Below are 18,272 nucleotides of genomic sequence, written 5' to 3' on the forward strand. Positions count from 1 at the left end.
TGATTGTGGAAGCTTCCACTATCTAGCAGGGGACGGGGAATGCTTTCATCTTCTCAAGAGAGCTTCTGTGTGAACGGATGCAAAACTCTGTTCTGTGTTTCCAATAATTGTTTACTATTTAAACATAATCATGCGTTGTTTTCAGGCTTTCTTATTTTATTGGATTTTAAATATCAGTATTTTCCGAAGTATTCCAATTCCTTTTCCCCTGACTGGAATCGGAAATTCTGCTATAACGATGATCGCAAAATGCCGCCTGTGTGTGGAAGCGCCGATGCAAACACTTGGCTTCACTTTCAAGTTTAAAGGAATGCGCCATGTGCTCGATCCTGCCTGTAAGAGGTTACTGCAAGTTCGATGGATCGAATGCGCCATAGCTGAGCTGAGCTGAATGGCTTGTTTACGGTAAACATGCTATGCAGTTTACATTCGATATGAAGAAATCATTACGCCTTTCACGAGAGGAAAACACACAAAACAAACAAACAAAATACACCCACGAACGAATGTTGATAGCCAAAACTTTGAAAAGTAATAAGCAGTTTTGATGAGCGTGAACTGGAATTAATTGTCATTACACGTTGTATTTTACTGTCTAACCAGGTGATGACTGCATCTCATTGGACGTACTCGTAGTGAATTTGTCTGGGCATAGACCTTTAAAGGACAAGTTCACCTTCATAAACATAAGGATTGAGAAAATGCAACAATATTAGTAGAACACATCAGTGAAAGTTTGAGGAAAATTGGACAATCGATGCAAAAGTTATGAATTTTTTAAATTTTTGTGTTGGAACCGCTGGATGAGGAGACTACTACAGCTTGTGAGTCATATGCGTACAACAGTATAAAGAAAATATAAAAGAAAATTCAACATATTTTCACTTTTTTCGCATAATAAAAGAGCAATTGACTTGCCTCTTTTTAAAGGCAGGGGGAATAATATTACCCATAACATTTGTCGGTAACGAGTCAGGGGAATGTGTACTTTTTTCAAAAGATGGAATTTTGTGAAATTCTCTTTATATTTTCCTTATATTGTTGTACGCATGTGACATCTAAGTTATTCATACACTGCAGTAGTCTTCTCATCCAGCGGGTACTGCACAAAAACTTCAAAAATTCATAACTTTTGAACGGATTGTCTGATTTTCCTCAAACTTTCAATGATGTGTTCTACTAATATTGCTACATTCTCTCAATCCTTATGTTTATGAAGGTGAACTTGTCCTTTAATTCATGTATTTCTGTGATTGCATTTTTAATTGACTGAATAATCAATCCTTTTTTTATTGTTCAGGGAACATTAGATATTCGATCAAGTACACTATAATCGACTGTTCGATGTTTCCTACTACGCGCTAAAAGAAAGGCTATAGAAGTAGAATCATGATATCTTTGCAATGATTCCTTTAATTCAACTAATGAGCTGGTTCTTCGATCGATATTTCCAGGATATTTACATGCTGTTTATTCCAGTGCGCGCATTCTTTCGTCTGGCACGCACCTGGGTGTGGCACCTGCTTTTGTGGAAATTTCCACAAGGGAGAGGGGTGGGGTGTCAAGTTTCTTCGAGCCGAAGAGACTGCATACACGATCTCTTCGCTTTTATTTATTGTCATTCGTGCTTTCCCCTTGTTCTTTGCTGATATTGAACATTTAGATTTAACTTATAATATACGAAGGTTGCTATAGCACATGGTTCTTTTTGTTGTGAGGTGTATGTAATTTCTTTTTTTATCATTCTTGAGAGGGGAAAGAAGAGTAAGGGGGAAAGAAGAGTAAGAGGGAAAGGGAAATAAACAAACGTCACGTACGCTCAGCATTCACAGGAAGCCGTCTTTTTACACCAGTCACCAGCGTAGTTATCATCATCACCATCAGACATCACTCAAGATCATTTTAGCCTTTTCCTATCAACATTAAGAAACACGCATAATCCCTCGAGATAAATACCTAGGAAAATAAATAACAAATACAAAGTATCAACACCTCCCAACGACACAAACATTTTTATTTAGAAAATACAATTAAACAGCACATCGAAGCGGCTGCTGGGATCAAACTCCGAGCTCCGTCGCTTCGATTCGAAAAAAAGTATTGCAGCGAAGCGGAGAAATCGCCGTTACAAAAATAACAGTGCGAGACACGGAATTATATACGTTTACTTCAAAGTATAAAGGGAACGGATAAAGTGATATAAAATGGAAGAAATCGTACCAAACGAGGTGTGAGAAACGACAGAAATAAGTTTAGTAGTAAGCTTAGGCCCTAGCAAAATTTTGCAACACCGAAAGCTACGCGAAAATAAATACACATTGGAAACTCGGTATTGCGACGAGATCCTTGGAATAAATTCGACTTCGGCGCTCGAGTAAAATCTAACTTACTAAAGGTTCAAATGGAACGCATGGCTTTTTAGATAAAAAACAATAACCCGCTGAATCTACCAAAAAAAAAAAGATTAAACAAGTTGCATTTGCTTACTCCATCGTTCGTTTTTGTTTTTGATTTTTTTTAACGAAAGATGGAGGTAATTTTCTCTCTGCGGCAATGCTTTGAACGCATCTAATTTTGCGTAATTGCTATTGCCAATGGCAAGCTTCCTAAAGAATTGATACAAATCCTTTCAAATATATGAAACAAAGTCTAAGAAAAAATCCTTAATATCCTGATGTTGAATTCCAGTGGTATCATAAATCCTTCTCACTACCAAAATTTAATCATCTGTTCCTTGCGCCATTTTACCAACCAACTGTTCCTGAAATTTCATCCTAATCTGTTCCCAACTTTTGACTTATTTTGCGAATAGAGAGACAGACAGGCAGACAAATGAACAAACAAACCAAAGCAGCAAAAAAAAAATAAAAAAATAAAAAATACAACCTTTGGCGGAGGGGGGCATGCATTTCATATTGTTTGTTTTTGCGTAACCCGACAACAAGCGTGACAACAAGCGAGCACGTGTCAGCCTTCCTCAGCCTCCCTCGGCCTCCGACCCTCTCTTTCCGTCCTCTCTCTCCCTCTCACATGCATACAGGCGGCTGTCTGTGCCGCTGCACCGGCTAGGTGTTACTTCACACAAATTGCTGTGTGTGTGGATCCCGAATCAGAGCGCAATCCCATGGCATGTACATGTGAGCAGGTTGGTGAGGGAGACGTGAGTGAGCAAGTGTGTGATATGGTGTTGTGCGAGTACTGTAGCTAGTTGTTGAGACGCATTGTGTCGTGATCAGTGCCGTGACTGTGGATAAACTTTTGGCGCTTGTAAACTGCTGCTCCTTTCAACAAGGAGCACCCTATAAGTCATTTGCGAGTTAGTTACTTTTAGCATGTCACAGTTTTTTTGGCATGGCGCTTAGAATGTCGCAAGTTTTGAAGGATGTCGCGCAAAAATTTTAGCATGTCGCAGCGACATGCTAAAACACCTCGTGGACCTCACTGTACGAGAATGAAGTGAGTATCAGTATGTTATAATAAAACTGAGTGAAAATTGTGTCATTTTCGCGTTTTCAGGAGCTGGTAAATTCGGCCGGCTCGCGATCGTGAGTTTGTTTTATTCTGTTACGGAGGGATACCATGCAATAAGCCTCGCAAAATTACATGACGGTCCTATTAACGAACCTTTTGACACACTCTGGTTAAAGCCCAAACAAAGTTCTGGTACGCCTGCAAAAGTTGTCAAATTTTGCTCCAAATGTGAACGTATGCCTAGGAAATGTGCGGAATAACGCTGTAATAACAAGATATTCGATGGGTAACGACGAAAATGGGAAATATAACCAAAAACGTTCAGTCTCAGAACTTACCAGAACGGGGTCAGGCTAGACTCGGACTCGGGGATAACTCGGCCTTGCTTTGCTTGACGGCGGGATGAGTTGTATTGGTTGTCCCTCTGGATTGTACAGTGTTGTACTATGCATATGGGAGTGGCCTGTATAAACTACATTGCAGCGTTCTGGCTACTCGCAGTAATGGTCCGAGTTGTTACAACACGCGCATCATAAACCTCTTTGGCGCGCATGCAAAATTAGTGTGCGCCTCTCAAGCACCTCTAAAAACAATCAAAGACGCTTGATATTAAAACAACAACAAAAACTTCAAAGACCGTGCGTCTCAGCAACTGAGGTGATGTGCGTATACTAGTAGGCTTGAGGACCGCGCGCTGTCCATTTGGTTTGTACAGGATTAGCACGCACTTTCCTGCCAGTCTGCTCAGTAAGACCTCGTTTGGTACCCGTAGTATTATAGAGTACTGATGAACATGGCGATCACGAACTGTGAGTAAATTGTCTGAAATAGGGTCGAGTTTTCCCTGAGACCGAGTTAGTCTGGAGCCTTCTGGAATAAAAGTCGGTCTACCTACTTTTCTTATTTTTCTCAAAATACTCCAATACGACTCATCATTCCGGCAAACCGCGTCAGCCAGGTAAGTTTCTTTGTAGACTCTTTCGATATATTGCAAGCAAATATGAAATGGTGCCAGACGGGTTCTCAAGCCCTTACCAGAACTTTGTTTTCACTTTAAATGATCGACTATGACGCACATAATGGGTCAGTATTGTGACGGACATTTTGCTCCCATGACGGTACCACGCGTCATCAAATTGGTGGTACTTGACGCGACCATGACGCACCTTTCCCGGGGGTCAAGAGGTGCATCATACAAATGACAGCTGCATTACCATTCAGTCTACCAACATACAGGTTAACAGTACTTTACAAACTTAATATTCTGCCCACACATGTATACACATATCCCTTAAGATATTTCTTTCCGATTCTGCACTGAATCAGATCTATGTTAGGTGGTATTCAAATATTCGGCCTGTAATATTCCTCAAGGACGTTCACTGTTCTGGTTGTGGTAAACTTGGTAAACTTATGCGGTGAATAAAAACATGTTCCTCTGGGAAGATCCTGGTATAATTGGGTTCATATTAAAGCTTGAATTATACTCTTTCAGGTAAGATAAATGATTTTGAGTAATTCCTACTTTTAAATTTGGTGCTGTTTTGGCTCAATTGTACAAATGTACATCGTTCAGAATTCTCACACATATTCATGTGAACTGGTGTATAGTTTCATTGACTTGCGTCAGGGACATATTTATGCATCATTTTGTTGTCTAGGACTTTAGTAGTTATACGCAGCCCTTTCTCTTTGCAGCACTGTTAGTGTTATGCGCTGAGCTGAGGCAGCCGAGGCTGTGCTAGCTGCGTACGGTGCTGCCTTGGTCGGGTAAGCTACAATGTACATCCGTAGGACTTAAAATGCTGCTGCAGGCACGGTCGTACTGACTCATACCTAGCCAATTCCCCTGACGTTGTACCATACAAAATAGATGGGACTGTAGCACAGGTACATGTAGAATGATTACATGTTTCTGATTCATGATCTGAATTAATAGCGGATTCTGACAACTGTCGTCTCCACGTATCACTGGTAGATAAGTTCTCATTGTCATGACTCGTACCATTTCATCTAAACCAACATCAAAATTAAGCCCGTAGCTGACTGCTGGATGCAGTCAGCAGCCAATGGGGGCTGCCAACTCTCACTCATTGAGAGTGAGACTCACTCATTTTGGTCCTTTCTCACTCTGAAACTTTATTTCATTTGCATGCATTTCTATTGATCTCACTCATTTTGACTCCTAAATTACAGCATTGGCCGATGGGAGTCTCACTCTCAACTAGTTTCCAATGTTGGCAGCCCTGTTACTGTGCAATACAATAAACAGCTTCATGCAACAAATTTTGACCAATCACAGACCAGGAATTCTGGTGCAAACTGGAAGATAATGTTTTTTAAAAATCCATGTTGGAATTTTGCTACTTCCCAACACGTTTTACTTCATGTAACTGCATTGTGCACCCACACCTGCAACTGCACAGCACCAACCCGATCACTCAATTTCCTCCAAGAGAGTTGTGTTGCCAGATAGTCTTTTTATGAGGCCCCATCCATTTCAGGCTTAATCGCTCACAATGGTGGTCTCCTGCTTTCATTTATATTTTATTTACTGGAAAATACTATAAATCTTATTGCATGTTTTTGTATAGTATACTGCACAATACAATTGCTTATGTTTATCTTATATTTGTGTGATGTTGTGTTATCATTTTAAATCACTGCACTTGTTATTCTTTGTTTTTGTGCTTTTTGAAATTTGCATTCGATTTGTATTTGATTAAATGCAGAAATAAATCAAATCAAATCAAACAAACAAACAAACAAACCATAGGCAAGATGGCTGCAGTTTCACTTTCAGAGATATATTATTCAACTCTAGGGTGAATGTAAACGCGCCAAATGAGGAGACATTTGAACAACAGCCTTTCTTGAACTTTCCTTTCTGTTTATTCACTGGGTTCTCCCCAATCAGCGGTTCACTGAAATGATCAAAATAATGATGCTCAACTTGTCAGAATAACACTTGACGCAAACCCTTTGCATATCAATACAGATGCACAGTACGCACTTGACGCAAACCCTTTGCATATCAATACAGATGCACAGTAAGCACTTATACTAATAACAGTCTTTTTGTGAATTTAATACTCTGATACACAATTGATTTCATGTGAGAGTATGAGTGCATGAATTCTTGTCGTAACCTGTCTTAAGGCGACTGTGAGTGTGTGTATGGAAGGTAACCATAGCAACATTATTATTAATGCTTGGTTATCCAATATGCACTAGTGTAAGCCTACTTGACATTATACCAAACACTGTATGATCGCATGACAATCATGTGACAATCATGCAGTTATCTGCCATCATCACATCTACCAGTACACAAATGCAGCCATCCATGCTAATAGGCCCCTAAATCTGCTATAGTGTGTAATTACCACTTATCAATACAATAGTCCTGTGCATGAATGAACAATAACTATAAAACAGATAAAACAACAACAGTGAGTCTATTTATTAACCAACTGCCAGTGCAGAGACTCCAACTCTCCCGTTTTCGACGGGAGATCTCCCGCCGAAAACCCATTTTTGCCAAATCTCCCGTTCTCCCGTTTGAGATTTAATTTCTCCCGCTCTGGCTCAATGTCTCCCGTTGGAAAGGATTTCTTACTTATTGCTATCGTATGTTGCAAAAATAAGCCTTAGATAGCACCAGAGAGCATCTAGAACCCTAGGAACTTGACGCTTCGCACACATCAACTTGGAGTCTCCCGTTTGCTTGGGGTTTCAGGCGGGAGAATCTCCAGATCTGAAGGTGCTTGGGGTTGGAGTCTCTGCCAGTGTAGTAGCTTATATCCATGCTAGCCTTCTTTGTGATAACATAAACTTGAACTTCAGTTGTGTTACAAGCAATTATGGGTTGCACGTATACACATTGTGTATTTACATCGCGAACTATACCCCTATAACTCAATGTGATGCTTCAACTCAACCAGTCATCCATGCTCACACAGTATAACCGGGGGGCCAAAAGCTAAAAACAGAGGTCGAGTTGCACTCTCTCTACAAACTAAGTAGACCATGCTTATTTTCAAGTTTTTATTGTAACAAACAACATTCCACTGGTCTACCTCAAAAAATTTGTTGCGAAAGCCTCCAAATCCAAGATGGCGTCCAAGATGGCCGCCATATTTACTGAATTTGTTGTTTGAAAGATAGAATTTGATTGAAACATCAGATTTCAACAAATTTGATGTCATATGAAAGAGAATAAAATTTTCTACAAGTTGATACCATTTTTGTGAGAAAGACTGAGGGATTATCTTGAAACGTTTCAAGAATTTTGTTTAACATATAATTAATATTTGGAGAAAATTAGGGGTCAGTACCATTTTTGGTTCAGGAGTTATAATGTCTCAAACTTGAAAACTCACTACGTAAGAATGGCCACTTTAGTTGTGACCAAGACCTTGTTGGTCATAAAAAAAAGTCTGCGCGCGCCAAGACTACTACACGCACCACTGGCACTGGCGCTGGTAGCAGCGCCAGTAGTGCGTGTAGTAGTCTTGGCAAATGCAGACTTTTTCTTTGACAAACAAGAGTTTGTGCCTGCAAACTAACTTTTCATATCAAGTGGTAGCTCAGGTGATACTGATCGCTATTATTTCAAAGTAGATTATTCTGAAGCAGATGAGATGAAGCAAACCAAATTTCAAATAGAGGTAGTAGCTTGAAACTTGGCACAGCGCCTAACTAAAAGTTATTAATGTCATGTTATGACGACACCGAGGGGCAAATAAGTTAAGTATAACTTTACGCCCACATCCAAGGTATGTTATGTTATGTTATGTTATGTTATAGATAGTTTAAGACACAATTTAGAACAACCGCTCAAAAAAAAAAAATCAAGATGACAGCCATCAAAGTTGACATAGTGTATTGCGCCAAGTTATATGTATTATTTCGATTTTGATACAATTTTGTCTGTTGTGATATCTTAAACCGTCTTAGGTTTTTATGGACACATTTTTAAAACCAGTGATATTCTACTCTCCGAAAAAAAAAAAATCCAGTGATATTCTCCTCTCCGAAAAAGAAAAAACAAATCGAGTGGAAGTTTTTACTTTTGATGTGAGGAGTGAATAACAGAAAACGGTGAATTTAGAGTAGAAATTGGAGTGACTTTTGAGTGAAAATGTTCATTTTCACTCATTTTAGAGTGACCTTTGGCAGGGCTCCACACTAACTTTTATTTTGGGTGGCCCAAAGGCAAATATCCGACCTTTTTTGGTGGCCCGATCAGGCCACCAAATTCTTCATTTCGGACATTTTGGTGGCCCGACGTGCGTTTTTGGTGGCCCCGGGCCACCGGACCAACGTTAGTGTCGAGCCCTGCCTTAGGGATCACTCGTAACTCTTCGAGTGATCCCCGAGGTCACTCTAAAATAAATGAAAATGAACATTTTCACTCTCGAGTGATCCTGATATCTAATATGGGAAAGCATCTACCAATGGCATAAGTTCAGATCAATTGTGACACTATAACCTACATGAAATCAGCCCAAAAACAATGTAAGAAAAATCTGATTACAGTAAATACAGTTTCAGCATGTTTATTTGTAAATGTGAATATGCAGCACGAATAATCAATTCGGACAATTTTATTCGAACAATATACTGAAAAGTAATTTCGCAAAACACATTTCAGAGCAAAGTTGAGAACTTGCCGCCATGTCGGATTTTTTTTTTTTTTTTTTTTTTTGGGGGGGGGGGGTTCGGATCAGAAGGGCTTTCAAGGACATCTACGGATCAGACATTATTACACATATACCATCATCATTCACGCAGTCTACAACAGCAGAGTAACATACAAGTAAAAAAGCATATAGTATCTTTGATACAGAAGCATTTTTGTTTTTTATCAAAGATTGGGCCTTACCCAAACACTGAAATGAGCTCCACCCCCACTAAAAAAAAAAGACCCTCAATATGGTTTACACTAGTACAATATCGTTCGGATGTATAGAAACATGTAATAGACAGAAAGATAAGAAGATTAAAAATATATATCAAATTATAAGTTATAAGTTGAGATTTAACTTTGACGCAACACACTTAAGGTATTGTTTGCCATTGAGAGAGATATCAGAGAGATTCGATTTATATGTGCAGGTTAGAATTGTATTACAAAACATTCTTCCATGTAAAAAAAAAATCATAATAAAGCCTAAAACATACGGAGATATCACCATTTCTTTTCAAGAAACCATAACCATGATAACTGTTAACAATTTAGTATTTGAATTTGAATTTGAATTTGAATTATATAAAAAAAATCGTATCAGATCTATTTAGTACATCTAACAATATTTAGCATTAAATATACTGATTTAAGTTTGTACATTAGTTGTTCTATCCCTAACTCACAGTTTAGAACTAGCTTGAGGAATTAAGTAAAGCTGGGTTTTTGTTTTACGTGCACTAATGGCAAATAATGCCTTGAACGACAACCTCGATTAATTACCGCCATCTTGAAATTTGTGTGGATACTATTTTTATCGCTACATATTACACATTGGAAAAATTTGTGCCAAATTCCAAGCTCCTATCTCTTTTTGGAAAATACTTTCTGTTCAATCTTATCTGCCTCAGAACAATCTACTATGATGAAATGCTATAGTAATAGCGACCAGCGTCACCTACCACTTGGCATGAAAAGTTAGTTTGCAGGTACTTGCAAGTCACTAGACCATTACAGTATTACATGTGACCATGCAAACACATTGTATGCAAAATTTATAATGCATGAATACATTTTTTTTCAAGTTCTAGATGTTAACTTGTCAACAGTGTATGATATTGCCTGTAATTCCAGAAATATGAATTATGTCTCAATCTCAGTAAATCTCAATCTCAATCGCAGGTTTCAAAATAATTCTTCAGTTCTTCTTTGATAAATACTAAATCATGCATTTTTACATTTCTTCCTTTTTTCAAAAGAATATAAAAATATGGATTCCCCCCCCCCCAAAAAAAGAGAAGCAAACAACCCCCCCCAATTTATCACAATACACAGCTAAAGTGGTATCAACTTTTAAGAAGTTTTGCTCTCCTTCATATGACATCAAATTTGTTGCAATCCAATGTCTCTATCAAATTTTATGTTTGAAATGTTAAATTCAATAAAAATGGCGGCCCTATTGGACCGCATCTGTACTTTGGAGGTTTTTGCAACAAATCTACTGAGGTGTACTTACGGAACATTGCTTAGTATGCTTAATATTATGTATGGTTTTGTTTATAGAGAGAGTGGAACTCGAAAAGTAAGCACGATCTTGGATTTGACCCTCTGTGACGTCTTTGGGAACAGATGCGTGAAATACATAATTACGTAAAATGGGATCTCAAGTTTGAGACATTATAACTCCTGAACCAAATACAATACTGACCTCCAAACATTGATTATATGGTAAAGATTTTAATTTCTGCATGGTTTTCATAAACATTTTTAATTTAATTTTTTTTTTACTTTTTAGAGAAATATTCATGGTGCATTCTGAACAATGTCTCCATAAAAACTTAAGATGGTTTGAAGTAGCATCAAAATGTTCAGAATATATCAAAAAACATATAAATAGACACCAAAACAGACAAAATTGCATAAAAATCGAAATGATACAGTTACTTTGGCGCAATACACTATGTCAGCTTTGATGGCCTGCAATCTTGAATTTTTTGAGTGATTGATCCAAATTTTGTTTTAAACTTTCTATAGCAAGGTTATTTCAAGCTTCTACCTCTATTTGAAAGATATTTCTTGCTTCATCTCATCTGCTTCAGAACAATCTACTTTGAAATAATAGCAATCAGCGTCACCTGAGCTACCACTTGGTATGAAAAGTTAGTTTGCAGGCACAAACCCTAGTTTGTCAAAGAAAAAGTCTGCGTTTGCCAAGACTACTACACGCACCACTGGCACTGCCACAAGCGCCAGTGCCAGTGGTGCGTGTAGTAGTCTTGGCGCGCGCAGGCTTTTTTTACGACCAACAAAGTCTTGTCACAACTAAAGTGGCCATTTTTACATAGTGAGTTTTGAAGTTTGAGACATTATAACTCCTGAACCGAAAACGGTACTGACCCCTAATTTTCTCCAAATATTAATTATATGTTAAACAAAATTCTTGAGATGTTTCAAGATAATCCTTCAGTCTTTCTCTGATTTATGCTGAATCAAGCATTTTCATGATTTTCCTTTTTTCAGAAAAATATCAAAAAATGAGTGTTTTTTCCTTAAAATCTCAATCCAGTTATCACAATAACCCACAAAAATGGTATCAACTTGTAGAAAATTTTATTCTCTTTCATATGACATCAAATTTGTTGAAATCTGATGTTTCAATCAAATTCTATCTTTCAAATAACAAATTCAGTAAATATGGCGGCCATCTTGGACGCCATCTTGGATTTGGAGGCTTTCGCAACAAATTTTTTGAGGTAGACCAGTAAAATGTTGTTTGTTACAATAAAAACTTGAAAATAAGCATGGTCTACTTAGTTTGTAGAGAGAGTGCAACTCACTCGTTAAGTAAGCGACTTTTTGGGGTTTGGCCCTCCGGTTAGTAGCATTCATGTCTCAATCTGACGTAATTCCCCCCCCCCCCCCCTCTTTCTGAACTGTGATGTGCCTCCTTTGCAACACAACACACACAACTTATTTCCATCAGAGAGCACTATATCGTTCTTATAACATAACACTCTGCCTGTGCATTACACAGCAGTTATCCTAAACACATATGTATAACAATCAAAAGCTCCTCTGACATTGCGTATGTCAAAACGTGCAATGCATCATAACTTCCATGAGCTTGTACATAGAAGTCTCCGGTTATTGTTCACTGCTCATCATGTTAACTTTACAACTTATAAGCTTATGAACAAACTGTCAGTATATCAAACTAACATACGCATTTACAAAAGTAACTTCCATCAAATAAACCGCGTATCATTCATTTCTCATAGGTAGTGTATCCTTCGTTACTCACCGACTGTTTGCATTTCCGGAATTATTATCATAAATTCAGTTGTTACAAACTTCACGTCTTGTTCCCTTTACAGACGATCAGCTGCATGAATTACTACCGGTAATTAGGTTACCTTTTCCAAGGTTAGCGGAGAGGGTGCTTCTGGAACCGTAATGCTGAACAGTGAATGATTGTAGAAGTACTGACTAAACACAAACCATGTTATGTCCATTAACATTCATAATCAAATTGATGGGCAAAACATTCCTTGATCAATATGTCTGAACAGTTTCATGTTTGTATTTAGATAATTTTCACCCGGGTCTTCACTCTGGTAATTTACTGGTTAAACTAATATTTGTTTAATGCATTGTTTTGTTTTGTTTTCAGAACATTCCAAGACGGTGTTTCCAGTCGCTATACATTGGCAGAATGCGTATTCATGGCAAAGCACTTACGAAGGTGCTGTCCATCTTCACTGGTGCTACTATCGCTATAATTCTTTACTCTTCTCAGTACAAAAGTCAACATGCATCTAAGAGAGACAGGTAAGAAAGAGTGTACAGAATGTTATTGAACCCTATTTGTTTCAAATAGGGAAAAGCTGGAATATCAGGGCCCTGTTTTATCAAGATAAAGTTAGCGTTGATTGTGAAATCAACGCTAACTTTATCCAACTTGAAGTCTGCTATAACTTTAAATCAACTGCAAGTTTCCGTTTTACGAAGAGACTTAATAGTCGATTATAGTTATAGCTCATCACCATGACTTAATTATTGATTTAGTCAAAACTAAAAACACGGGACGAGGCTGGTTTCCGGTACTGTCTGCTTAAAAACAAAACAATACATTAAGCAAAACAAACAACAAAAACATGATTGTTTGCCATGGCCACGGATTCGTAGTCTGCTAGTGCGACGCAGTATTATTAGCGCTATACAGCCGCTGAATTAGAAGTATTAAGTTTGCAACAAAACCGCAAAATACGCCGCTTTGCGTTGTATTGAAAAAAGTAGGTCGATAGATCTAGCACATCCCGAGCTCAACGAAAATCTGCGTACGCGTGTACCGTAAAGATTCCGCACATACGTAGGATTACTTCAAGTCTTAATTCAATAGGCTGAAGTCCTGTGTGTTTACGTGTAGGATTATGGAAACTTGTGAGAGTGCGGTGATTACAGTAGCTTGTTTTTACCTCTACGGCGCAGATCGGCTTTGTAAAGAATAGATCGCAAGTCTACATCATCAACATGTCGAAATTCTAGAATGACTTAGACGCTCTAATCAGCAGTACGCCACTACGTGTTACGGTAAGTACAAACGACTCGCTGAACGTTATCTATAACCAGTTGGGCCTAACGTTTTTAAGCTGGATCTCAAGTTACTGTCGTACTCGGTGCTTTTAAACTCTTTATTTTCTGTATATGCCTACTAAACTCTTAATTAGTATCTATTGCCGAACTAGCTCTACGTAGGCTTACGCACGTCAGAAATCACTGGTTTCCTCGCATATGGGTTCTTTACTTTGGCAAGATATGCATTACACACAGACGCGGTTCCAGTTCCAGTACTGTACTCGGTTACTTGCTTGCTGGCGATAGCTTGATTGGCGGCGGACGGTGTGCCGAGGCGCCGGGCGCGCAGGCTGGGATTGCGACTGCTGTCGAGGGTGTTTGCGTGCAGCAGTCGCGTAAGCAATGCGTGCCGATCGTGAATTTCATGCAAGGAAAAGACCATAATTACATGAAAGAAACGCAACAAAATGTTAGAGAAAGGTTAGCATTTAACAGACAAATATTTGTGACAAGACCCCAGCTAGACTAGGAAAGTGTGACAGTCATCTTTCTTCTGTAAATTGCCTTACAATTGAGTCTACCTAGACTGTTTCTACTTAAAGTTGATATTTATCACCTGTTAAGTTAATCATAGATTTGGAGCGGTTGAGAAAACTTATGTGTTGATTTTTTAGGAAGTTGGAGTTGATGTCAACTCTGGGTGTCTTGATAAGACGGACTTCAAGTGGACTTGGAAGTTAATCATAGATTAAGTGGACTTAGAGTTGATTTGAGAGGTTAATCATAGATTATTTTGACTTAATGTTAAATTTATCTTTTGATAAAACAGGGCCCAGGGCATTTTGCAGTGTGCAGGCTTGTTTGTTGATGGCCTGTTCTGATTGTCGTCAACATTAAGGCACCATGTTTTACGTTATTGCAAAACTTACAACATAAACCTTAATTTTATGTCAGAATGTGAGTGAGGGCATCCTCGTATTACTAGGACACCATCTTATGTGACACAATTATCTTTGCAGACTTATTGTTTTGCATGTTACTACCATTTACCTCACGCGTTGAGGTATCCCCAAAAGGTCTTACAAATGTTATAGAGAATTTATTCAGCTTTCAGGGTGATATTTTTTCCCAATAGCTTTAGTGCTTTTCATCTTATGAAAAGGAAAATGTGCAATAACTGCCTCTACTTCACAGATTTTTATTTGATTTCACACTTTTATGGAGGAAATGTTGGCCCTGAAATAGATAAAGTACATTTGAATCTAGATATGGCAAAAATATAATTTGACCATTGCCACTTACATACAATATTTTAGATTTTTTGTAGCGTATAGTTTTTTCCATACTGATGACAAAGTCTTGGTGTAAAAATTGTCACAATAGTAATCAGCCTTCATGCTATCCACTCCAGTGTAGTGTGCTGGACTACAAATCTTGTGTGAATCCCATACTTCATTCATTTCAGTGCTGTTATGTAATATGTTGTATTTTTTTTAGAAGAAAACATCTTTACAAATAAAACAAACTTTGTGATGAACAATAAATGATTAGATCGAATTGAATTGATTTTGAAACAGAATTTGATTAACATTAGTCATTTGTTTCTTTTTTTTCTTTTTGCAAACAGTTGCAAATATATGGTAAGACCTGTCACTAGAGTTCTTTTTGATTTGCCAATGCTAGCGACCACATGACAGATGAACAGACTTTAAAGAGATGTATAACTATCACCACTGGCCATCTCAGTGCAATGACCACCTTCAAACCAGGCTTCAGAGCTTATCTTACTGTAGGTCAATCTAATTTGGGGGAGGAGGATAACCTCTCAACTAGATCCTGAAGCAGGTCATTTTCTACTCATTTGGTGGCCTGATTGGGCAATTAAGATTCAAAATGAACTGGTATGTTAACTTTTCTTTATTTTTGGGCGATACATTTTCATTTCAGGTCACCGAAATTTCACATTTAAAGATTTTAGAGGCCCTGGGGTGGTTTTATGAACACCATTTCAACTCTGTTGTAACTTCTGTTGGAACTTATGTTATAAGTCCATGAATTACAACACCACTATTAAAACAGTTGTAAATTGGTATTCTGAGAACTGTTATAATGGTGTTGTAAGTCATGAAAACCACACCCATTGCAATAATCATATCAAATAGGAAATATTGTTTAAAGTAGCATCTCAGCGTGGAAAATGCACCATATTTAATTATGCATGTTTTAACAAGCGCTCATTCTCTGGTGCGCGCACATACTAAAACAATGGCATGCGCTTGCAGAGAAATCGTGAGATAAAGCAAAGTTACACCGGAACCTTGATTATTTATGCCTTCTTGTTGATATACAATTCAATTCAATTCAATGTGGTTTATTCTGCAAATATAAAAAAAAATAAAATAAAATAACAATCCAGCAGCTCGAAGGCTGATACAGTTGCTTTACATTAGACTCATAAAAAAAGAAATTAAAATGACACTGATAGTATAAGCATACGTGAAAAAAAAAAAAATGTTATACACATCAGACCTGAGCATCAAAAAATGGGATAGGTGAGAGTATTGCACAACAGGTATGGAGATATATAGAGAATAACAAATATGGCAAGATGGAGAAGAGCGGGCAAGGAAGTAAAAAAGTAGAAGTGGGTAAATAATTTCAATGCCCAAAAGCATGAGAACTAAAAATAATGAATGTGATATCGACACAACATCAAGCGGAAATACATATAAGTTATCATACCAAGTCCGTAAATCATTAAAAAAAAGGATAGGAAAGGGAAATAAATTCAAGTAGTGGAAAAAAGGAGACGGAGTTTTGATATAAAATTGAGGGGGAAACCTAAAAATTATTACTGGTTGACTTATACAAAACGTTAAAAAATACATACATAAACAAAAGATAAGGGAAAGCAACGTGTTTCCCACGGTTAGTGAAAGGGGGAAAAAAGCCGAAAGAGATGGCACAAAATATGAACGACCAATATATTTTTTTTGTCTCTTTTTAGCTCACCTGAGCCAAAGGCTCAAGTGAGCTATTGCGATCGTTCTTCGTCCAGCGTCCGGCGTGCCTAAACTTTTTAACATTTTCATCTTCTTCTTGAAAACCCCAAGACCGATTTCACCAAACTTGGCAGGTAGCATCCCTAGGGGGTTAGGATCTCAATTTGTTAAAATGGGCACTATGCCCCACCCAGGGGGCCCCGAGGGGGGCCCAACCCCCCCCCCCCCCCCCCCAAATTAAGGAATCTTTAAAAATCTTCTTGTGTAGAACCAGAAGTGATAGAGCTAAGTTAACACAATGAGTTAGTACATTGATGACTGTAGTTTTAAATTTGTTCATGGCGGAATCAGGGGTCCTAATGGGGCCTAAATTGTACATTTTCTTCTTCTTCTTGAGAACCCCATGACCTATTTTCACCAAACTTGGCATGTAGTATCCCTAGGGGGGTTAGGGTCTCAATTTGTTAAAATGGGCACCATACCCCACCCAGGGGGCCCCCATTGGGCCCAAACCCCCCCCCCCCCCCAAATTAAGGAATCTTTAAAAATCTTCTTCTCTAGAACCAGAAGTGATAGAGCTAAGTTAATACTATGAGTTAGTACTGTAACAAAATGATATCTATTTTGTGTACTTGTGTAGTGCATTTCATTTGGAATTCGTGCAAAAGTTTGTCAGTGCGAAATTTGTTCATAACAATTCAGTAACACGATGTAGTCATGGTTACTTTGTGCTGATTTATACAGTCATGTAACAAGCTATGCATTCTAAAAGAGTGTTTGAATTGTTCCTTTAAGTCAGTCTTCTGTATTGATGAATATTTGTCAATTAGTGGTTTTTGTGGAGATTCAGAAAGTGATAAAAAGTATGGATTATAAGTGCAGCGATAATTCCTACCGTTAATTCAAAGTTGTGTTACAGAGGTTTGATACTTACATTTAGCATTGTGTGTATACGTGTGTATACAGGTTGGCCATAATGACACATTTTAGACAATTGATTTTAATTAATTAGTAAATGTGATCAGTTATGGGACTGAAAATGGTGTTGATGTATGATTTAAATGGTTTCAATCAAACTCTGAAGAGTGTAAATAGAAAGCTTAACTCTGTGTAAAAATAATAAAGAATAAAGGAAATCGTAGGGAAATTTCATAACCATGTCTATAATAATTCCACACAGGTATCATCAGCTACCTCACACAGTAGTCTGGAGTTTGTGTATCTTTAATGTATTTCATGCACAGTACAGTGGACTCCCATTACAACAAACATGGTTATAATGAAATTTCATTTTAACGAAGTAAAACTCTTGGTCTCAAAATTATCGCCATTGAAGTCTATGGTACAAAATTTGCTTATAATAAACACATTATAACAAAATTTTCATTATTATAACAAAATCTTTCTGAGCACCACTGACAAAGAAAAACAAAAGAAATGTGCTCCGTTATAACGAAATGCGAATCGCTTCCGAAAATACGTAGTGGAACAAGCATTTATAGCATCTCTGCATGGGCGAACGCCTCACATCACTG

The 18,272-nt window shown here is 37.8% G+C and overlaps 1 protein-coding gene across 3 annotated transcripts in view; it reads left to right on the top strand.

The window, feature by feature from the left end:
- LOC139724954 (alpha-N-acetylgalactosaminide alpha-2,6-sialyltransferase 2-like) overlaps positions 1-18,272 on the top strand; it is a 188,861-nt gene that overhangs the window by 54,605 nt on the left and 115,984 nt on the right. Inside the window, exons 1-3 of one of the 3 annotated variants that reach the window (XM_071636071.1) lie at positions 3,385-4,429; positions 5,170-5,241; positions 12,831-12,988. In XM_071636071.1, coding sequence (XP_071492172.1) covers positions 12,873-12,988 — 116 coding nt within the window. In that variant the 5' untranslated portion in view covers positions 3,385-4,429; positions 5,170-5,241; positions 12,831-12,872. Of the gene's footprint in view, positions 1-3,384; positions 4,430-5,169; positions 5,242-12,830; positions 12,989-18,272 lie in introns of those variants that run through there. The other 2 variants (XM_071636072.1, XM_071636070.1) reach the window with 2 other exon arrangements.

Source organism: Diadema antillarum, unplaced genomic scaffold (assembly GCF_040938485.1).
Source record: "Diadema antillarum isolate AM-2024a unplaced genomic scaffold, OU_Dant_1.0 seq00000007_RagTag, whole genome shotgun sequence".
Lineage (NCBI taxonomy): Eukaryota > Metazoa > Echinodermata > Echinoidea > Diadematoida > Diadematidae > Diadema > Diadema antillarum.